The sequence below is a fragment of the Rhopalosiphum padi genome, chromosome 2 (assembly GCF_020882245.1).
Source record: "Rhopalosiphum padi isolate XX-2018 chromosome 2, ASM2088224v1, whole genome shotgun sequence".
Taxonomy (NCBI): Eukaryota; Metazoa; Arthropoda; class Insecta; order Hemiptera; family Aphididae; genus Rhopalosiphum; species Rhopalosiphum padi.
The window spans coordinates 87,941,031-87,963,913 of NC_083598.1; the positions used below are offsets into that span (position 1 = coordinate 87,941,031).

Genomic DNA, 22,883 nt, shown 5'->3' on the forward strand with positions numbered 1-22,883 from the left:
TATATTAAATTATTTTCAATATAAAGTAAAGAAGATAATTTAATGTCAAAATATTTAGGTACCTACTTTATTCAAATTATTTCATGTAATATATATAGATTTGTTTAGATAGTATGTATATATTGACATAATCGTAACCTACTAATTGTGGTCACTGTTTGCGCTTTTATAACTCAATAGTGGGATAAAAGCACAAAATATATAAATATTTGTTAAACGTATAGTATTTTTATATTTTAAAAACAACAGTGATCGAATTCAGTTAACAAACTACGATGACGGTTAATAATCATTTAAGATTCCTATACATTCTATTATACTGTATAAACTTACATCAAATTGAAAAATTGAAAAATTAATCCATTCCTCACTTCGTTCAGAATCTTAAAGAAGAAACCACAACTTTGTTGTATGTATTATTTTATTTATTAATGATATATCTAATATCTATATTCTACGTTAAATGCAACCTAAACGTAATTCTGTCCCATATAAAATAAGTCATGACTTTATGAGTTTAGTTTGTTTATTAGTTTTATCAGTAAAAATGCGTGGTAGGTTTGGTTTTGTTTAAAAAAAAGTGATTTTCCCATAAAAAAGTTAGACCCCATCTTTAAAGCGCATTTCTTCGTCAGTTTATGTATACTTTCGTATGACGTCGGCCAGTTACTTTTCCTCGGAACCTATTGTATATATAATACGTTTTATAAACAAATTAAAAGTATGTATTACTAACCATTAAAATATGATTGAAAACGGAATCTTAAGTACAGGGGCATTACACTAATATTATGATTTACTTGTAGCCGTTAGACTAAAAAATTGGTTTAATCCATCTTTATTTATTCATTTGAGGTTCACTCAGTTATATTTATTAAATTCACAAATATAGGAAGAAATTTGTAAATTTAAGAAATTATCAAATAACAATCATAGTATTACATGATAACACGCAGTAGCAATACAAATATTAATATTTAAATTTTAAATCCTTATATTTTCTTTCATGTTTTAATGGTTAATATATTATGACATAAATATACAGTATAGCATTTTCTTTCCGTGCTCATTGTAACAACGATATTTTCAGTTTTGTAAATCCACCTACTGGTAGTTCTTGTTTGAAATTCTCTTTTTAGTATCGGTATAGTCACTGAACAATGAACAACGTACCAACGAGCTACTCCAGATAATAATCGACTATCATTGAACGTTCCTTATTAAATATCGTTCTATCGTAAAAAATATGTATTGATCATATAATTTAATTAAAATTTACAAATATTGAATATAATAATATTAAACTCTAGGAAATCATTTAACGTATAAGGTACGTTTAAATTATTATTATAAAACATATTGCACTAAAATCACGATTGTTATATTACTTGTATAATTATACTATATTTGAGCTTCCAAATTTATAATAAAACGATGTGTTTGTAAATAGATAATCACTGCTGTAACGGGTCTGGGCAAACAGAGTGAGTATAATAATATGCTATTGTACGTTAACATCATTTTCAATCATATTAATCTCTTGAAAAATCAGCGTACCAATTTTTGTATGCATCTAAATTGTTAGTTTATATTCTATAATGAGTGTGTTCTGTATTTTTCTGGCGATGTCAGTAGAAATGTGAAGATTTTGGAGAATACCCTTTCGGTAAAGAGTTGCTGTGCATCACTATATACTTGTGGTTGATATCTGGTTGATTATCGTCTCTTTATTAACTCGAGTAAACATAATTTTCCCAGATAGTATTGTATATGGCCTAAATTTTTTTTTTAAATTTATTAAATTAAAGTTTATCACCATTATTAACTCATTTGTAAAATTATAAGTCTTAATATCATCAAATGGAATGTACTGATACGTTCAATTGCCACAGACACGGATCAACCTACAATTTTTAAATGGCGAATTATTAACATGTTTTGAATATTTTATATTTTATTTTATTTACATTCTACAATATATAAAATCCATAACAAGATAGTGCTCAACAAGACGAGGTTTGCATGATATTACGTTTAATGAAGCACATAACATTTATTTTAATTATTAACAGAGATGTCTTATTGTTTTATATTATGAATGATTTATCTTTAATTTAAGGCGTGATTCTATTTCTATATTCTATTTTTATATGTTTTCAGTTGCAATATAAACGTAATTCTGTATCACTTATCAATTATGTAAAATAAGTTATGAGTAATTAGATATTATTGTTATTAATAATCAGTATCACTAATATAATTTTCTAAAATATTTTATTCATTATTCATTAATTTCACATGTATGAGATACTTTGTTTTAGTATTATTGTTAATAATTATACTCATTAGGTAGGTATATTAATTTAATATGAATTAAATAACTTTTGTTTAACTGTGAAAATATAAATCCATTTTTTTTTTAATTGTATCTATCAATACCTGTTTTATATATAACATCATTAACTTAAAACTTACAATCGTTGATTATAATTATATACTACAAGACATCGTTTGGTAATTAATATAGAACAATTGCATTATTTTTACCATAAAACACTGATTATTAATTATGTTACTGATACAATCTATATTTGGGCTTACATTATATCAATGTATTTTTTAATAGGTAATCATTTCAGCAACGTTTCTAGGAAAACAAAGCGAGTCTTCTTCTCCGTGTCGTATCCAGACAAATGTGAGTATAATATGCTATTGCACGTTACAAAACATTTTCGATCTAATTAATCAGCCTGAAAAATAGAAATAGATGTATGAAATAGAATCGACATTTCAAAAATAAAATAAATTAATTGAGTACACATGGCCCTTACATATATTTACACTAAAATTGAATAGCATAAAATATTTTTTGTTAATTTTATAGGGTAGGTATTTCAAAGTTTGTATGTAATTTTTAAAACCAAATTTAGCATAATATATTTCAAATATGAAGAATTTATGTTAAAAATGTTATTTTCTAACGGTCTTATGATTGAGTTGATTTATTTTTTTGGGATGTCATTAAATACATATATTACTAGTTGGTGAATTAATATATTTCACATTTTCAATTTTGAATAGCAGTTTATAACTTTATAGTATAAATCCCATACATTTTACATAAATATTAAATTCGTTTCTACATCTAATTGTACATATACATGTCATATTTTATATTTAATTGAAGAGCAGTCATATAATTCTTGAAATGGAAACAGTACTTTATATCTTGGAAAATGTAAAACAAAAAATATTTCACGAAATCATCATGGTATTTTTTTTAATTTTATAAATAAAACGAAAGAAAGTAAGCGTTTTATACTATTACTATCCTCATAACTATAAGATAAGTATTATATTTATTACTTTTTATGTAATTATAACTATAGAATATTTAATTTTAATTTTTAGATCGAAGGTGTATGAACATGACATTTGATATAAGCTTATTGGAGCCTAACGAAGTTTGCATAAACTTGAAATTGCTTAAGCGATTTTGTTTTTTTCATCTATGTGATCCAAAGAGCAAAACACTTTTCAATTTAAATGTTTACCATATAGCTTATTACATCATAAATTGCGTCATTGGTTGTATAGTAATTTATGGATTAATGGGTTATGTTACTGAGAAGGAAAATGCATTTAATATTGCTAACGATATACAGATAATGTTTGTTTGCATATTATATTATAGGTGTTTAATTATAATATTTACATTAATTTATAATGCAAATAACATTTGGATTTTACTCAATGTAATTAAAATGCATTTTTTGACGAGCACACAGTGTCAAAAACATATTGGAATTCTCCAAAAACATCGCAAAAAATCATTAAAAATTACAAATTACATAAGTTTTTTAACAATTATATCTGTTAATTTATGGATCTTGTATCCTCTAGTGCTGATGTTATTACAAAAAGAAGACGCATACAAATCAAATCAACGCTTTGAGAATATTTTCAACTTTCGGTTCCCCGTGACCAATAGTTACTATAATAATAATTTTTTTATATTTTATATTATTGAGTTATCTATTGGATTGCCTCTAGCCTACATGCATTCAGTGAATGAAATTTTTTTTATTTCACTATGCTGTGTTATGATTGCTCAATATGAGATGATTCAAATAGCTTACAAAAATGTCAACAGTGAACTGAATTATGAAAATAGCAATAGTAAGTCAATAGTAATAATATTTTTTTATTTTCTACTGTAATCCTCCAATTGAGATGTCTACTGAATAATTTTTTCACACAATTAATAAAAAAAATGTCAGAAAATAAATAAATATTTATAGACTAATATTGAAATGAAATAAATTGTACATTTTCAGAACACAAAAATGATGTTAACATTAACGATTGTTATGATGATTTATTATCAATTATGAAGGATCAACAAAAACTTTTTGAGTTAGTACTTATAGTTTAAATGTTATAGAATTAGTCATAAGGCATTTATCAAAGACAATTATTTTTTTTAGTATATTATTTTATTTCAATAAAAAAATTAACCTATTGATTAAATGTTGTGGATTTAAATTGTAAATTTTCAACAAAAAAATACGATTATTTTGATGATTTAATATCTATATGAAGGAAAAAGTTTACGTCAATGCTTTTAGTTTTAGAATAAGACATGATTTCTCGTTTTTATTATGACCATTTTTTATTTTTATTATATCATTAATACCCAATTAAAATAAATTTATTGATGTTGTTTATTTAAATATTATTTTTATTTTTCAGGAAATTAAAATTATTTCATTCTACGTATAAGCTTGTAATTGTATCAAATGTTGTGATATATTCGTGGTCTATCATAATTTTAATATATTCATCTACTCTGGTAATAAAAATATAATATATATAATAAAAATGTGTAATCAGGGGTTGATCTATGATTATTTTGTAAAGGGTGAAACGATGATTATCAAAAATAATAGTAAATAGTTTAATTTCTAACCAATTAAATATTATAATATTAACATAAACAAATGGAGCAGGAGTTTTAAAAATGTAAAATGTTCGTCTTTATAGTGCTGTAGCAACATCTATTACATCCACCCTTGTGTATTTCTATAAATGATTGTCGATTATATAAATACTGTTAACCGAATATATTGTATTTATGTTTTATGTTTATATAGATATTATTTACGTCATCAGATTCAATACCAATGCTTAGTATAATCAAATTGTTATCATCAATTGGAACCGTTATTGTTCTTTTACTACTCCTTTGTTATTTATTGGAACGCATTAATAACATTGTAATATATATGTCGTTAAAATGCAATTGAGATGGTTTATCGATGCAATATTTTTTTGCAGAAAGAGTCTGTCCATTTCGGGATGTATAGTTGTAATTGGACATCAATGAATTTAAGATCAAGAAAAATGTTATTGTTATCAATGCAATTGAATAATGCTAATAAATTGATGATTAAAATATCACCGAGAAAAATCATCGACCTACAATTTTTTAACAGCGTAATATCATCGTTTATGATTTTTTTTTTTCATGCTATGTTACATACAACAGTTACAATTACAGGTTACACAGTTAACAATTGTTAAAAAAAAATTATGTTAATAAGGTTATCGAATGAAAATGATTGGGTTCAAGTATATATCAATGTGAAATTTCACATCATTGACTGGATATACCCGTTTAAGGGGCAATAGTGAGTAGGTGATGAATGTTTGTTTGGCATGTTTGGCATTTCTCAAAATGTGTAATAAGTTCGATTTGTTGCAATGAATTTTAAAAAGAGTTAAGTACATCAAAGTTAGAATGTAGAGGGATACAGTCAATGTTAGTGTCCAAATGACATGTAAAATATTGTATCATGTCCAAATAACAAAACTTTCGATTAAGATAGTTAACTACTAAGGCACATTTATTTAAAATATAATAACTCAAATTGAAATAAATAAGAAAATAATATTAGTTAAAATCATTAGTTTTTGAGAGAGGGAGCTATAGAAATTCTAGGGAAGCTATGCCCTCCATGACCCATCTCGGTTAGTGTATGTTTGGAGTATAATGAAGACTTCAGCATAATTAAATTACGTGGAATATGGAAAAATACAAAATGAGCTCAATTTTGCGTGACTAAATATAAATGTAATTAGTGTAGTATTGATAGAACTTTCTATCGTCGATGAATGATACATTTTGGAAAAGGAAAATTGGTAACTGAGAGAATATAAATAAGTTTTATTATAATAACGCAAATATTATAATAACCAAATTATAATTTGGAATTAATTAAAAATAATTTCTTAATTCCAGGTGATAATCACATGCTATAACATTATCTCAGCTATGTTGAATATAACTTCTAAATAAAAAGAAGATGAAGTAATATCAACAAAATTTCAACAGTCATTTCGATTCATTTTATTATTTTAATTATTAATAATGATAGTTTATTTAATCATTGTCAATGATACATATATTAGACGCATTTTTATCTCACTTCTTCATATTTATATATATATTAACTTATTGTATATATGCACCTAATGTTAGAATTTTGATATGGATTATCAATTATTATAATTACCACTGTAAATGCATATCAATGCAAATCTCAAAAGAATTTCATTAAATCAAAAAAAGTTTATATCCACTATTATTAATTATTATTTGATTTGACACATTGTTTATTTAATTTTATTATGCTGCCTTGCTGAAATGTATAGTGGGTTTTATGTAAAATTGAAAATCTCTTTCAAGACCAAAAAAAATTACACATGCACTGTATAATGTAATACATTTACATAATGTACTATAGACTATATGTGTTTAATAGCATTGTACTTACACCTATATACTATATATATATTTATATTATTTATAATTATATGTGATACAATACAACCTGTAAAGGCACTTAATGCTATTCAAAGTTTAAGCTTACATAAAATATTGATTTCACTTGTTACACGCACATCACCCGCGATCTGACGCAGTCGGGTTGCCTACCTGATAGATTTAGATGCGTTTAAATCTAAAAATGTTATTATGTAACTTCTAATACTCAAATATAGCATTCGACTTTAACTTTTTCTCCTACGAAACTATATATAATATTATTGTCTGTGAATCATAACGAATATTCAAACACTGCTATTATACACATTGTCAACTCTTGCTATGATTTGCGAGGCCTCATGCAATTTATAAATAACAGTATCCAAAGGCACACCCCCTATGTGGCGATGTCTAAAACGTTATAAACACTGGTCTCAGTCCTTTGGCGCTTATAATTATTTTCAGTTAGTAATCTCCATAGATATCGAGAATAAGTAGAAACATTATTTTATTCTTAAAATTAAATATCATCATACAAATGGCAGGGGTTCCAGCCAATCACGAAGAAATTGAAATTCTGAACATCTGCTTACGATATCACCCATATTTTTTTTGTAAAAATTAGTTTTGTGTTGGAATACTTATTCCAGTATATTACTAAAAATTAATAAAGTTATCATTTAACCGGTAAATAATGGTTATTATTAATTGAGGTTGACTTATAACAACAAGTTTCTTTACAGTTATAGGATTTCATTTCCCAATACTTTATATTTGGATTCACAAGACCTCTTGAATAATTTAATTTAGATTTATATAACTATTGAAGCATATTATACGTAAATTTCGAACAATAATTACTATTGTAACGATAGTATCACGAAGCTGTGAGTAATTTGCATGTACAATAGAGAATATAAATCTGACCTCTAGTCATAACGAACATTCAAATACTGACATTATGCACAATGTCAACTCTATGATTTGCGAGGCCCTGTGCAGTGTATAAATACATGGCACCGTTTTTATATTATGTTATGTAAAATAATATATTATTTATCTATCCACCGAATTGTGGTAATCGCGCTTTACAATTATACGATCAGATGCATTATAATATGGTTGGATTGAAGTCATTTGTTAGACACACTCAAGTATTAATACAATAAACATATCGTACTACCTAATATACTTAGTTATTAAACATATTGTGACGTATTATGTTTAGGCCACATAAGGAGTACACTGTTTCCATAGATATCGAGAATTTATACAACATACAAAAATTATTCTTGTATATGATGAAATAACACACTTCTTCCACTCACCTCGATCTATTGATTAGGTTGAATCAAATGTGAAATTATTTCTTCTGCTGTAATTTAATACATAAAATACAAGTTGCTAAAATAATATATAATGTATATTTCATACTTTCCGTATGGATTTCAGTTTCTATTATAAATTCTATATTTTCGACATAAATATCAAATTATTTTCAAAATTCTTCTCTACTCATATTATACAACACATGTCATATTCACTTGAACAATTATCTATTTCATGAAATTGAATGAATTTTTATTGAAAACGTGAAATACACAGTGTATTTTTTTTTTTTGGTATAACAAAATATTATGTGGGTAAAAGGTATGCGTTTCATACATTCAAAATATTTTTTTATTTTTTTATGAGGAATGCATAGTTTAATTGTAACCTTATACGGTAATTTAATATTTATTATATCTAACTAAGGTTTAGTGTTATAATTTTGTTTCGATTTTAGGATTATTATCTAATATATTGCTATTAAATAAACCCTAACGGAGTATACTGTAAAATATACTGTACTATATTAGTGACTATTTTAGAGAGGTTTCAATTTAATATATGTACTGAAAATTATAAAACGACGAAGGATTTGTGGGAGACTTCGTCCAGAATATTATAGAATATATAATATTCGATAATAGGTATATAATTTAACGATTTTAGGTTTAATGTCGTATACTATATTTTGTTTATAGTTTATTAATATTCAAGGTATGAATTGTATTCAGAAAAAATTCATATTAAATTTTTAATTTGAATTTTATATTAGGTTTTGTTGATTTTCATTAAATATACATATACTCTAATAAGTTGTTAATAAATGTTCATTTTTCTCTGTTTTTACGATGAACACGCACTAGCTATATGGATATTAATATTTTAAATCCTTAGTCCTTGTCACAGAGATTCAATGATTAATATATTATGACATAAGTATACGATATAATTACCGGATGAGTTATTTGTATTATGTATTCGGTATGTGTTATTGCATTTTTCATTTACAGCTATAAACGATTGCAGTAGAGGAGAATCGGCGTAACTAAGGGGTTCTAGTGGGGGAGGCTTTTTAGCCTCAATTAGCATTCAAATTATTTTTAACTTTGGTTTTGTAGGACTCTAGCCCTTAATAAATTGTAACTATTAAATCCTAGTTACGCCCATGTTGAAGAATAGGATTCTTAACATAGAGCCCCCTCCGCTGACAGTTATAGGATAAATGTTATAAGACTATGTGGAAACACCTACAAACTATATAAATGTTAATACTTGGATCCTTAATCTTCGTCTTTGGAGTTTTTATGGTTATTGGATGAAACATTTATACAATAAAGCATTTCTTTTCATCTTCGTTGCAATAAGGAAATTTTTAAATTCTATAGCTAGACACCTAGTTACAAATGCCCAAAAACTTTTTGTTATAATAATTGTGTGTTAAGCATTTTAGGTATGAAGTATTACCTATGTTATCAAGTCGTGTGTTCAAAAGTGGGGTGTTATGAACAGTCATATCTTAAACAATTTAATGTCTTTAACGCTTATTTTAGAAAAAATATTTCTTATACTAATGTCTTTTTACCAATAGCAGCTATAACAAATACAATATAGATGTTTATTAAAAATATATATATATATATATTCTTTTACGCAAGATACAAATTCCATATATGTATATAATTATGTATTAATATGGTATGGTTAGGATACTTAGATATATAATTTTAACAGATTCAAAGAAAGAATAATAGTTAGACGAAAGTCGCATTCAATTTTCAGATCCGTTACTTTTTAATAAATCAACATAAACATTGTTAAAGTGTTAACAGATGGTCATACTTTACAGTATTCATGATAAATATGCATAAAAATTATATAGTAAATAATGTACGTTTAAATTAATTTTGTCAAAAATATTTCAGAAGTATCACTATAGTAATGGTAATATTTGTATGGTATAGTAGCGAATTATTAACATGTTTTGAATATTTTATATTTTATTTTATTTACATTCTACAATATATAAAATCCACAACAAGATAGTGCTCGAACAAGACGAGATTAGCAAAATATTACGTTTAATGAAGCTCATAACTTTCATTTTAATTATTAATAGAGATGGCTTATTGTTTTATATTATGAATGATTTATCTTTAATTTAAGGCGTGATTCTATTTCTATATTTTATTTTTATATGTTTTCAGTTGCATTATAAACGTAATTCTGTATCACTAATCAATTATGTAAAATAAGTTATGAGTAATTAGATATTATTGTTATTAATAATCAGTATCACTAATATAATTTTCTAAAATATTCTATTCGTTATTCATTAATTTCACATGTATGTGATACTTTGTTTTAGTATTATTGTTAATAATTATACTCATTAGGTAGATATATTAATTTAATATGAATAAAATAACTTTTGTTTAACTGTGAAAATATAAATCCATTTTTTTTTAATTGTATCTATCAATACCTTTTAATTAATAAAAATACTTCAATCATAATCAAATTACGTTTTTTATAGAAAATTGAATCGACTTATGGTATTTTAATTTTAATTAACATATTACACGTACTTTTCTAAGATTTTTTTTTTAAGGTCTTTTCTCAATGATCGTAAGATAAAAAAAGAAATGTCTAAAACTCGAAATGAAACCAACTTTTATCAAAAATGATTTTGTTCACTTGTTTTTGCTTAAAGAGCTCGCTTTTTATTTACAAGGAGAACTGTAGAAAACACTAAATCACATGACGTTCGGTTATCAACATTTATCCATTCAAATATCTGTATATTTCTCTATTTATCTGTCACCCCTTATGTAATATGTCACTTTGTTATTTCTTTTATTTCTAATAATTATAGACATTACGTACATGAACCAAATAGGTAGTGAATAATTAAATTTTGTTATAACAAGAGAAACATTTTTTTTTTTGAATTTATCTTTATACTTTTACTATCTTCATCATAATCGTTTTACGTTTGTTTTCACAATAAAGTCAGACAATGAAACTAAAAAATTTTTCTTACTGATTTTAAAATTACTTATAGTAATATAAGGTTAGGTATTAATAGTAAACAGTTTCGTATTTAGTAATTTATAAACAATTAATATTTATTATAAATAATAATAAGTGCATATTGCATAATAAAACATAAAAAAAAATATTATTTTAAACAGCACTAAAAAATCCCCATATAAATCTAAAAACAAACTATTTAAGCAAATAAAAAATTAATGTTTTATATGTATATAAATGATTCATCACTCAACCATACCTATCCTAATTTGTCAATTAGTAATGTATTTACCAAATATTGTTATGTATAGGTAGTAATCAATTTATATATATTAATTTTCAAAAAGTTGACTATATTTATCAAAATTCCAATTTTTATGCACTTGTAAAGAAAATTATTTCTTTGGATATTTTATTTGTATCTTACAATACTTGAAAAAATTCTCCTAGAAAGCATATTTTAGAAAAGTACGAATAATATTTTTCTCATAATCAAAATACGATTAAATGCTTCAATTTTATATTTAAAACGTACCTTAATACCAATGATTAAAACCTATTTTATTGATATACCTTATGTCTATAATTATTAATAATAATAGGAATTACAAAGCAACATATACATGTGCATTTATAAACTATAGATAAGAATATTTTAGAATATTATTACAGTGATTATTGATTAGCAATAAATTTAGTAGAATAATTAATACTAAAAAAAAAAAAAATGCCGCGAGTTGAGAAATGTATATTTGGTGCATTTAATAGTCTTTCTACAATGAGTTGAAGAAGATGACATTTATTTTGAGGTGTTGGCATTTTCGTGCGATAAAGTGTTCTCTGCATGAATATAATAAAAAGTTAAATCGAAAGTAAGCTAGAAATAAAAACCTAGAGTCGTGCTCGAAACTTAAAATAACAAGTAATGGGCCCGAATTATCAAAACTTTTCAAATACATGCAAAGACAATGCTGCCATTGATGTAACCATGTAACTATCTATATTATCCAATAACTTTCGGTATATTATTACAATAATTATATATTATTATACCTAAAATACTTGAATACATTTTACGCTAAAAATGTCTATATATCTAAATATGAATAAATATTATCTCGTGCACAATGCTAGTGACTAGTTATAAATATAAATATTTTAATCCATATTCCTTGACTTTGAATGTTTTATAATTATTAATGTATGACATAAATATGCACTATTATACAATATTTTTTTCGTCCTTGTCGTAAAAATGACACTACCTACTGATACATATTATTGTTAGTATCGGTATGGACACTGTACTATGAAAAAGGTAAAAACGAGCTATTCTAGATAATTTTAATAATTTGTAGCATACTACTTATTAAACCATGTTCAACGTCAACAATATTTGTATATAACATCATTAACTTAAAACTTACAATCGTTGATTATAACTATACACTACAAGACATCGTTTGGTAATTAATAAAGAACAATTACATTATTTGTACCATAAAACACTGATTATTAATTATGTTACTGATACAATCTATATTTGGGCTTACATTATATCAATGTATTTTTTAATAGGTAATCATTTCAGCAACGGATCTAGGAAAACAAAGCGAGTCTTCTTCTCCGTGTCGTATCCAGACAAATGTGAGTATAATATGCTAATGCACGTTAAAAAACATTTTCGATCTAATTAATCAGCTTGAAAAATAGAAATAGATGTATGAAATAGAATCGACATTTCAAAAATAAAATAAATTAATTGAGTACACATGGCCCTTACATATATTTACACTAAAATTGAATAGCATAAAATATTTTTTGTTAATTTTATAGGGTAGGTATTTCAAAGTTTGTATGTAATTTTTAACACCAAATTTAGCATAATATATTTCAAATATGAAGAATTTATGTTAAAAATGTTATTTTCTAACGGTCTTATGATTGAGTTGATTTATTTTTTTGGGATGTCATTAAATACATATATTACTAGTTGGTGAATTAATATATTTCACATTTTCAATTTTGAATAGCAGTTTATAACTTTATAGTATAAATCCCATACATTTTACATAAATATTTACATCTAATTGTACATATACATGTCATATTTTTATATTTAATTGAAGAGCAGTCATATAATTCTTGAAATGGAATCAGTACTTTATATTTCTGGAAAAAGTAAAACAAAAAATATTTCACGAAATCATCATAGTATTTTTTTTTTTTTTATAAATAAAACGAAAGAAAGTAAGCGTTTCATACTATTACTATCCTCATACCTATAAGATAATTATTATATTTATTACTTTATATGTAATAATAACTATAGAATATTTAATTTTAATTTGCAGATCGAATCTTTAAGAACATGACATTTGATATAAGCTTATTGGAGCCTAACGAAGTTTGCATAAACTTGAAATTGCTTAAGCGATTTTGTTTTTTTCATCTATGTGATCCAAAGAGCAAAACACTTTTCAATTTAAATGTTTACCATATGGCTTATTACATCATAAGTTTCTTAGTTGGTAGTTTAGTAATTTATGGATTAATGGGTTATGTTACTGAGAAGGAAAATGCATTTAATATTGCTAACGACATACAGATAATGTTTGTTTGCATACTATATTATACGTGTTTAATTATAATATTTACATTCATTTATAATGCAAATAACATTTGGAATTTACTCAATGTAATTAGAATGCATTTTTTGAGCAGCATACAGTGTCAAAAACATATTGGAATTCTCCAAAAATATCGCAAAAAATCAATAAAAATTACAAATTACATAAGTTTTTTAATAATATTATCTAGTGTCTTATGGTTCTTGTATCCTCTAGTGCTGATGTTATTTCAAAAAGAAGACGCATACAAATCAAATCAACGCTTTGAGAATATTTTCAACTTTCGGTTCCCCGTGACCAATAGTTACTATAATAATAATTTTTTTATATTTTATATTATTGAGTTATCTATTGGATTGCCTCTAGCCTACATGCATTTAGTGAGTGGAGTTTTCTTTATTTCTCTTTGTTGTGTTTTGATTGCTCAATATGAGATGATTCAAAAAGCTTACAAAAATGTCAACAGTGAACTGAATTATGAAAATAGCATTAGTAAGTCAATAGTAATAACATTTTTTTAATTTCTACTGTAATCCTCCAATTGAGATGTATACTGAATAAGTTGTTCACACAATTAATACAAAAGTTAATTATTAGACTAATATAGCAATGCATTAAATTGTACATTTTCAGAACACAAAAATGATGTTAACATTAACGATTGTTTTGATGATTTAGTATCAATTATGAAGGATCAACAAAAACTTTTTGAGTTAGTACTTATAGTTTAAATGTTATATAATTAGTCATAAGAAATTTATAAAAAAAACAATTAATTTTTTTGAATATATCATTTATACACGAAAAAAATAAATCTACTGACTATAAATGTTAATAATGTAAACGATTTTTTTGATATTTTAATAATTATATGCTGGATCAACAAAAAAAAATTACGTCAGTGCTATTAGTTTTAGAATAAGTCATGATAATTCGTTTATATTATGACTATTTTTTATTTTTATTATGTCATTATTACCCAGTTAAAACAAATTTATTGATGTTGTTTATTTAAATATTTTTTTTATTTTTCAGGAAATTAAAATTATTTCATTCTACGTTTAAGCTTGTCATTTTATCAAATGTTGTGGTATATTCGTGGTCTATCATAATTTTAATATATTCATCCACTCTGGTAATACAAATTTTATAAATATAATTAAAATGTGTAACCAGGGGTTACAGGGGTATTGATCTATGATTATTTGGTAATGGGTGAAACGATTATTATCAATAATAATAGTAAATAGTTAAATTTCTAACTAATTTAATATTATAATATTAACATAAACAAATGGGGTAGGAGGTTTTTTTAAAATATTCGTCTTTATAGCACTTTAACAACATCCTTTACATCCACCCTTGTGTATTTCTATAAATGATTGACGATTATATAAATACTGTCAACCGAATATATTGTATTTATGTTTTATGTTTATATAGATATTATTTACGTCATCAGAATCAATACCAATGCTTACTATAATCAAATTGTTAACAACATTTGGAACCGTTATTGTTCTTTTACTACTCCTTTGTTATTTATTGGAGCGCATTAATAACATTGTAATATATATGTCGTTAAATTGCAATTGAGATGGTTTATCGATGAAACATTTTTTTGCAGAAAGAGTCTGTCCATTTCGGGATGTATAATTGTAATTGGACATCAATGAATTTAAGATCGAAAAAAATGTTATTATTATCAATGCAGATGAATAATGCTAATAAATTGATGATTAAAATAACACCGAGAAAAATCATCGACCTACAATTTTTTAACAGCGTAATATCATCGTTTCATGCTTTAGAGTATTTGTTAGCATTATTTTGTACATATTTGGTTGTTACTGTACAGTTTGTGATTGCATACAAGACACGAATGGTGTGTGCCGTGGTATTCCCTTTAATGCAGTTTAGGATTTTCGGGGCTAGAACGCTATATAAAAGGTGATCGGGTGAAAAATTTGGGTTCAAGTAAAATGGTAAATGATTAATTAAAAACCAATATTCTTCAGACGATATACTAATTCTAGTGACGATCTATAAAGTGAATTTGTTAGTTGGAGGTATAGAAGCAAATGGTGTTTGAAATGTGGGCGAGCTATAGTTTAGTTCAATATAAATTTCAAATGTATTATGTAGTTAAATCATTAGTTTTTGTGAGGGGGGGCTATAGCAATTCTAGGAAGTCTAAGCCCTCCATGACCCATCTTGGTTAGTTTATGGTTGGAGGGTTAAGAGGACTTCAGCAAAATTAAATTACGTGGAATATGGAAAAATACAGAGTAAGCTCGATTTGGTGTGACCAAATATAAAAGTGATTAGTGTAGTATTGATAGAACTGTCTATCGTCGATAAATGATAATTTTTGAAAAGGAAAATTGGTAACTGGTGAATATTAATGTGTTATATTCTTATATTATAATAACGCAATTTGTAATTAATTAAAAATAATTTCTTAATTCCAGGTGATAATCACATGCTATAACATTATCTCAGCTATGTTGAATATAACTTCTAAATAAAAAGAAGATGAAGTAATATCAACAAAATTTCAACAGACATTTCGATTCATTTTATTATTTTTATTATTAATAATGATAGTTTATGTAATCATTGTCAATGGTACATATATTAGACGCATTTTTATCAAAATTTTGTCTCACTTCTTCATGTTTATATATATATTAACTTATTGTATATATGCACCTTATGTTAGAATTTTGATATGGATTATCAATTATTATAATTAACACTGTAAATGCATATCAATGCAAATCTCAAAAGAGTTTCATTAAATCAAAAAAAGTTTATATCCACTATTATTAATTATTATTTGATTTGACAAATTGTTTATTTAATTTTATTATGCTGCCTTGCTGCAATGTATAGTGGGTTTTATGTAAAATTGAAAATCTCTTTCAAGACCAAAAAAAATTACACATGCACTGTATAATGTGATACATTTACATAATGTACTATAGACTATATGTGTTTAATAGCATTGTACTTACACCTATATACTATATATATATTTATATTATTTATAATTATATGTGATACACTACAACCTGTAAAGGCACTTAATGCTATTCAAAGTTTAAGCTTACACAAAATATTGATTTCACTTGTTACACGCACATCTTCCGCGATCTGACGCAGTCGGGTTGCCTACCTGATAGATTTAGATGCGTGTAAATCTAAAAAAAATTTTATGTAACTTCTAATACTCAAATATAGCATTCGACTTTAACTTTTTCTCCTACGAAACTATATATAATATTATTGTCTGTGAATCATAACGAATATTCAAACACTGCTATTATACACATTGTCAACTCTTGCTATGATTTGCGAGGCCTCATGCAATTTATAAATAACAGTATCCAAAGGCACACCCCCAATGTGGCGATGTCTAAAACGTTATAAACACTGGTCTCAGTCCTTTGGCGCTTATAATTATTTTCAGTTAGTAATCTCCATAGATATCGAGAATAAGTTGAAACATTATTTTATTCTTAAAATTAAATATCATCATACCTTTACGCCCCGTGCACCAGCTCTGGTATACACCTATTGATTCGTGAGTGTATCTCATGATAGTGTTTTGATTTCTCTGTCAATAAAAATTTGTTTTAGAAATTTAATAATGCATATTATTATACACTATACATGATACGCAGGTCTCCATGTATGTCTGTACTTTACTTCTGCAGAAGTCGAATGGTCCTGGAATTTGATCGTATTACCTATAATATTATATTGTTGGTTTACTAATGTCATCCAAGAAAAATTTATAAAGGATTTAATTAAACGCGCAATAACAAAGATAATGGATAATCGTGTATTTGCTATTTAATAAGTACAGTCATATAGGAAAAAAACATAATATGATAAAGATGAGATTTCTGTTGATGTTTGATTGCTTGTCCCGTCTTCTCTAAAAAATCGACCAACACCGAAGAAAGCTTCGAATCCTACTTTGTTAATTTGTGTGAGAGATATTTCAACATATTAAACAGTAATACCGTTTATTATGTTTTGTTTAGAGTTTATTGATATTCAATGAATGGATAATAATCAGAAAAAAATTATATTAAATTTTTAATTTGATTTTTATAATAGGTCTGTTTTTTTTTTACTAAATATACCTGTACTGGGTTAAGACGTAACCTCAGGTTTCACGATAAACACGCACTATAGCTAAACGGAAATAAATATTTTAAATCGTTTTTTTTTTTATTTCATTGTAGTTTTCATGATTTATGTATGACATAACTATAGAATATAATACCTAGGAATTTCTTTTCCTGCTCCTTGTAAGAATAATTTAATTTTTTAATTCATTTTCCTATCTACTCTTATTAGTGTTTAAAACTTCAAAATAAATAAGTACTTTATTATCGGTATTTGATGTTAACACTGAATAATGAACAAACTATCAACAAGTTATTCTAGTTAATAATCAAATTTCATTGTATGCCTATTAATATATGACATTCTAAATTGGAAAAAAGTTAAAATGTGTCGTCACAAAATGGAAAAATAAAATATGCCATTTATTCTTTTATACATATATATATATATATATAAGGATATATTAAATTATTTTAAATATAAAGTAAAGAAGATAATTTAATGTCAAAATATTTAGGTACCTACTTTAGTCAAATTATTTCACGTAATATATATAGATTTGTTTAGGTAGTATGTATATATTGACATAATCGTTGATATTACCGTGTTGTAACTACTATTACAATTGATTATATATTATATAGTATTTTTAATCAATGCTAATGCATATGGTATAGATTTTAGTAATTTAAAAGTTATCAATACTTAATAATAAATAATAATATTTGTATAACAGTATAACACATACAATACATTACTTCATACAGTAGACAAAAATTTCCATATAAATCTAAAATTTTTAATTATACATTTTTAATTCTGAAGATTTTTCTCATGTTACATTATCTAAATGTAAAAGGAAATAAAAAGTTAATTTTACTAAATAAAAAAAAGTAAACGAGGACTAAGATAATATAAATGTATAGCCACATTTATATCTATAAAAAAAACTCAATTTTTTAAAGGTAAATAGGATGTATATATTTCTGACCCGTTGGGTGTTTAGTGTTTACTCACAGCCCATCACTATAGTATACTTTACCCAACGCCCGTTGTAATATAATTAGCTGATCCTCAATCGGTCACGGAAGGTCATATTTAATTAAAGTTTAAACTGGCATGAACGTATGTTCCCCTACCACAAATAAATGACAATTCAAAATTCAGCTAAACAAAAAATAATAATAATGTTGAGGCCAAATAATAGCCAAATAATATAGCACGGCTGCCCAATTTTATTCATTAGATTCGTTCGTATTGTTAACGCGGAGTTAACAATTGCGAGTGCAAATCGCTACTTTTTTTTGTATAATATCGTGTGTACGCAAATCGTCACCTTTATTATATTCCCAATTGTGTGTACGCAAATCGTAAATAAATTATATAAATAAAATAGTATAATATAAATATAGATATATATACATATATATCTATATATATTATATAACTACTATAAATTATATTGCGATTATGCCCGAATCGCCACTATTTTGTATACATTTTAGTCGGTGTTTACTAGTTGCGGTCAACCAATTAAAAGGTAACCTACTAATTGCGGTCACTGTTTGCGCTTTATAACTCAATAGTGGGATAAAAGCACAAACTATATAAATATTTGTTAAACGTATAGTATTTTTATATTTTAAAAACAACAGTGATCGAATTCAGTTAACAAACTACGATGACGGTTAATAATCATTTAAGATTCCTATACATTCTATTATACTGTATAAACTTACATCAAATTGAAAAATTGAAAAATTTATCCATTCCTCACTTCGTTCAGAATCTTAAAGAAGAAACCACAACTTTGTTGTATGTATTATTTTATTTATTAATGATATATCTAATATCTATATTCTACGTTAAATGCAACCTAAACGTAATTCTGTCCCATATAAAATAAGTCATGACTTTATGAGTTTAGTTTGTTTAAGAGTTTTATCAGTAAAAATGCGTGGTAGGTTTGGTTTTGTTTAAAAAAAAGTTATTTTCCCATAACTTAAAACATAAAAGTTAGACCCCCTCTTTAAAGGGCATTTCTTCGTCATTTAAGGTATACATTCATATGACATCGGACGGTTACTTTTCCTCGGAACATAGTGTATATATAATACGTTTTATAAACAAGTTAAAAGTATGTATTACTAATCAGTAAAATATGATTGAAAACGGAATCTTAAGTACAGGGGCATTACACTAATATTATGATTTATTTATAGCCATTAGACTAAAACATTGGTTTAATCCATCTTTATTTATTCATTTGAGGTTCCTCAGTTATATTTATTAAATTCACAAATTTAATATAGGAAGAAATTTGTAAATTTAAGAAATTATCAAATAACAATCATAGTATTACATGATAACACGCAGTAGCAATACAAATATTAATATTTAAATTTTAAATCCTTATTTTTTCTTTCATGTTTTAATGGTTAATATATTATGACATAAATATACAGTATAGCAATTTCTTTCCGTGCTCATTGTAACAACGATATTTTCAGTTTTGTAAATCCACCTACTGATAGTTCTTGTTTGAAATTCATCTTTTAGTGTCGGTATAGTCACTGAACAATGAACAACAGTAAAATATGATTGAAAACTGAATCTTAAGTACAGGGGCATTACACTAATATGATGATTTATTTGTAGCCATTAGACTAAAACATTGGTTTAATTCATATTTATTTAGTCATTTGAGGTTCACTCAGTTATATTTATTAAATTCAAAAATATAGGAAGAAATATGTAAATTTAAGAAATTATCAAATAACAATCATAGTATTACACGATAACACGCAGTAGCATACTGCTGTAACGGGTCTGGGCAAACAGAGTGAGTATAATAATATGCTATTGTACGTTAACATCATTTTCAATAATATTAATCTCTTGAAAAATCAGCGTACCAATTTTTGTATGCATCTAAATTGTTAGTTTATATTCTATAATGAGTGTGTTCTGTATTTTTCTGGCGATGTCATTAGAAATGTGAAGATTTTGGAGAATACTCTTTCGGTAAAGAGTTGTTGTGCATCACTATATACTTGTTGTTGATATCTGGTTGATTATCGTCTCTTTATTAACTTGAGTAAACTTAATTTTCCCAGATAGTATTGTATATGGCCTAAATTTTTTTTTTAAATTTATTAAATTAAAGTTTATCACCATTATTAACTAATTTGTAAAATTATACGTCTTAATATCATCAAATGGAATGTACTGATACGTTCAATTGCCACAGACACGGATCAACCTACAATTTTAAAATGGTGAATTATTAACATGTTTTGAATATTTTTTATTTTATTTTATTTACATTCTACAATATATAAAATCCACAACAAGATAGTGCTCGAACAAGACGAGATTTGCATGATATTACGTTTAATGAAGCACATAACTTTTATTTTAATTATTAACAGAGATGGCTTATTGTTTTATATTATGAATGATTTATCTTTAATTTAAGGCGTGATTCTATTTCTATATTCTATTTTTATATGTTTGCAGTTGCATTATAAACGTAATTCTGTATCACTTATCAATTATGTAAAATAAGTTATGAGTAATTAGATATTATTGTTATTAATAATCAGTATCACTCTTATCATTATAACAAATTTCATAAAAATACCTTTAACCATCCAAACCCACTCATATCTAAACTTTCTTCTTGCACAATACCTGATAACCCCCCTCGTCGTCTCAAACGCAAACGGTCGCGTGATTTATTAAATAAAGCCTAGTGCTACTACATATAAAGTTACCTCCCCACTAAGTTTAAACTGGAAGTAGTGTCACTGGACAGCCCCTTCCCTCAAGATTTTCATGTCTTGTAATATTCATCGCATCATATTTACTTATTATATAAATTGTATATAGATTGTAAATTTTCTTAAATAAAAAAAAAAAAAAAAAAAAAAAAAAATATTATTAAATGGATTTCCATAAGCATCGCAAAAAAATCAATTTTTATTTTTATTTTATTCGTCAGGTATAATGCTTGAAAATTAGATGCAAAACAGGTCATAAGTAATTTATTTCTTAATTAAAAAATAATAATAGTTTTTCTAAAATTTTAAGCTTTTAAAATTATAATTTTGACAAAATTTATAGAAATACGAAAATTAGCAAATTATTTTGTGATAAAAAAAATCTATCAGAAGGCCAAATTAATTTCTATGAGCTTTTCATATTTAAATAATTATGTTTTTCAATATTCTATATTGGATTGTAAAATAATAATATCATCTCAAACAATTTTTGATGTTTTATTGAATTTGAAAAAAAATAACAATAAATAGGTACTTGAAATGTTGACCAAATAATATATATATATATTTATATTAACATTTTCGTTGAATGATAAAATGTTCAAAACGTTTTAACTCGATTAATGTTATTGTTATAGAATGAAAGTTTAGAAAACTTTTTAGTTTTTTTTTTTAATAAATATCGTTAAAAAATTATTCAAAATTTCTAAATTCTAAATATTTACAAAATTTTACAATAAACATTTTCATATCTGTAAAAGAATATTAAAAATACATATATAAACATTTTTAAATACGTTTAAAATCGCAAAAATTAAAAAAAATGTTGTATTTAAAAACGCATAAACATTTTTTTCAATTTATTAATTATTTTAATAATAGGTATTTTAAATACTATATGTATTACGTATAATATGAATTCCAATGGTGTTCAATAATTGTGTCTCGTTATCAGTGGAGTTAAATATTATTAAATGTAGTGTCATAAAACCTTATTAGTTATTTTATAAAATATTATTTATAAAATGTACGTCTTATAACAATGTTTCTTATCAATAACGTTGTTATTAGTTATAAATATATGATTATTGAAAAAAAAATTAAATAAATATATAATTTTTATCTTGTACCTAATAGCTAAATATA

At 25.0% G+C, this 22,883-nt stretch overlaps 2 protein-coding genes across 2 annotated transcripts; both read left to right on the forward strand.

The window, feature by feature from the left end:
- Positions 1–3,428: 3,428 nt before the first annotated feature.
- LOC132922491 (uncharacterized) lies at positions 3,429–6,478 on the forward strand. Its single transcript, XM_060986048.1, has 6 exons — positions 3,429–4,179; positions 4,338–4,416; positions 4,753–4,852; positions 5,154–5,276; positions 5,338–5,496; positions 6,302–6,478. The coding sequence occupies exons 1-6, from the start codon at positions 3,429–3,431 to the stop codon at positions 6,356–6,358; spliced, it is 1,269 nt and encodes a 422-aa protein (XP_060842031.1). The 3' UTR covers positions 6,359–6,478.
- A 6,010-nt stretch (positions 6,479–12,488) lies between these two features.
- LOC132922012 (odorant receptor 4-like) lies at positions 12,489–16,600 on the forward strand. The gene is made up of 8 exons (XM_060985309.1): positions 12,489–12,651; positions 12,764–12,832; positions 13,540–14,307; positions 14,449–14,527; positions 14,851–14,950; positions 15,259–15,381; positions 15,443–15,601; positions 16,287–16,600. The coding sequence occupies exons 3-8, from the start codon at positions 13,557–13,559 to the stop codon at positions 16,341–16,343; spliced, it is 1,269 nt and encodes a 422-aa protein (XP_060841292.1). The 5' UTR covers positions 12,489–12,651; positions 12,764–12,832; positions 13,540–13,556; the 3' UTR covers positions 16,344–16,600.
- Positions 16,601–22,883: the final 6,283 nt, after the last annotated feature.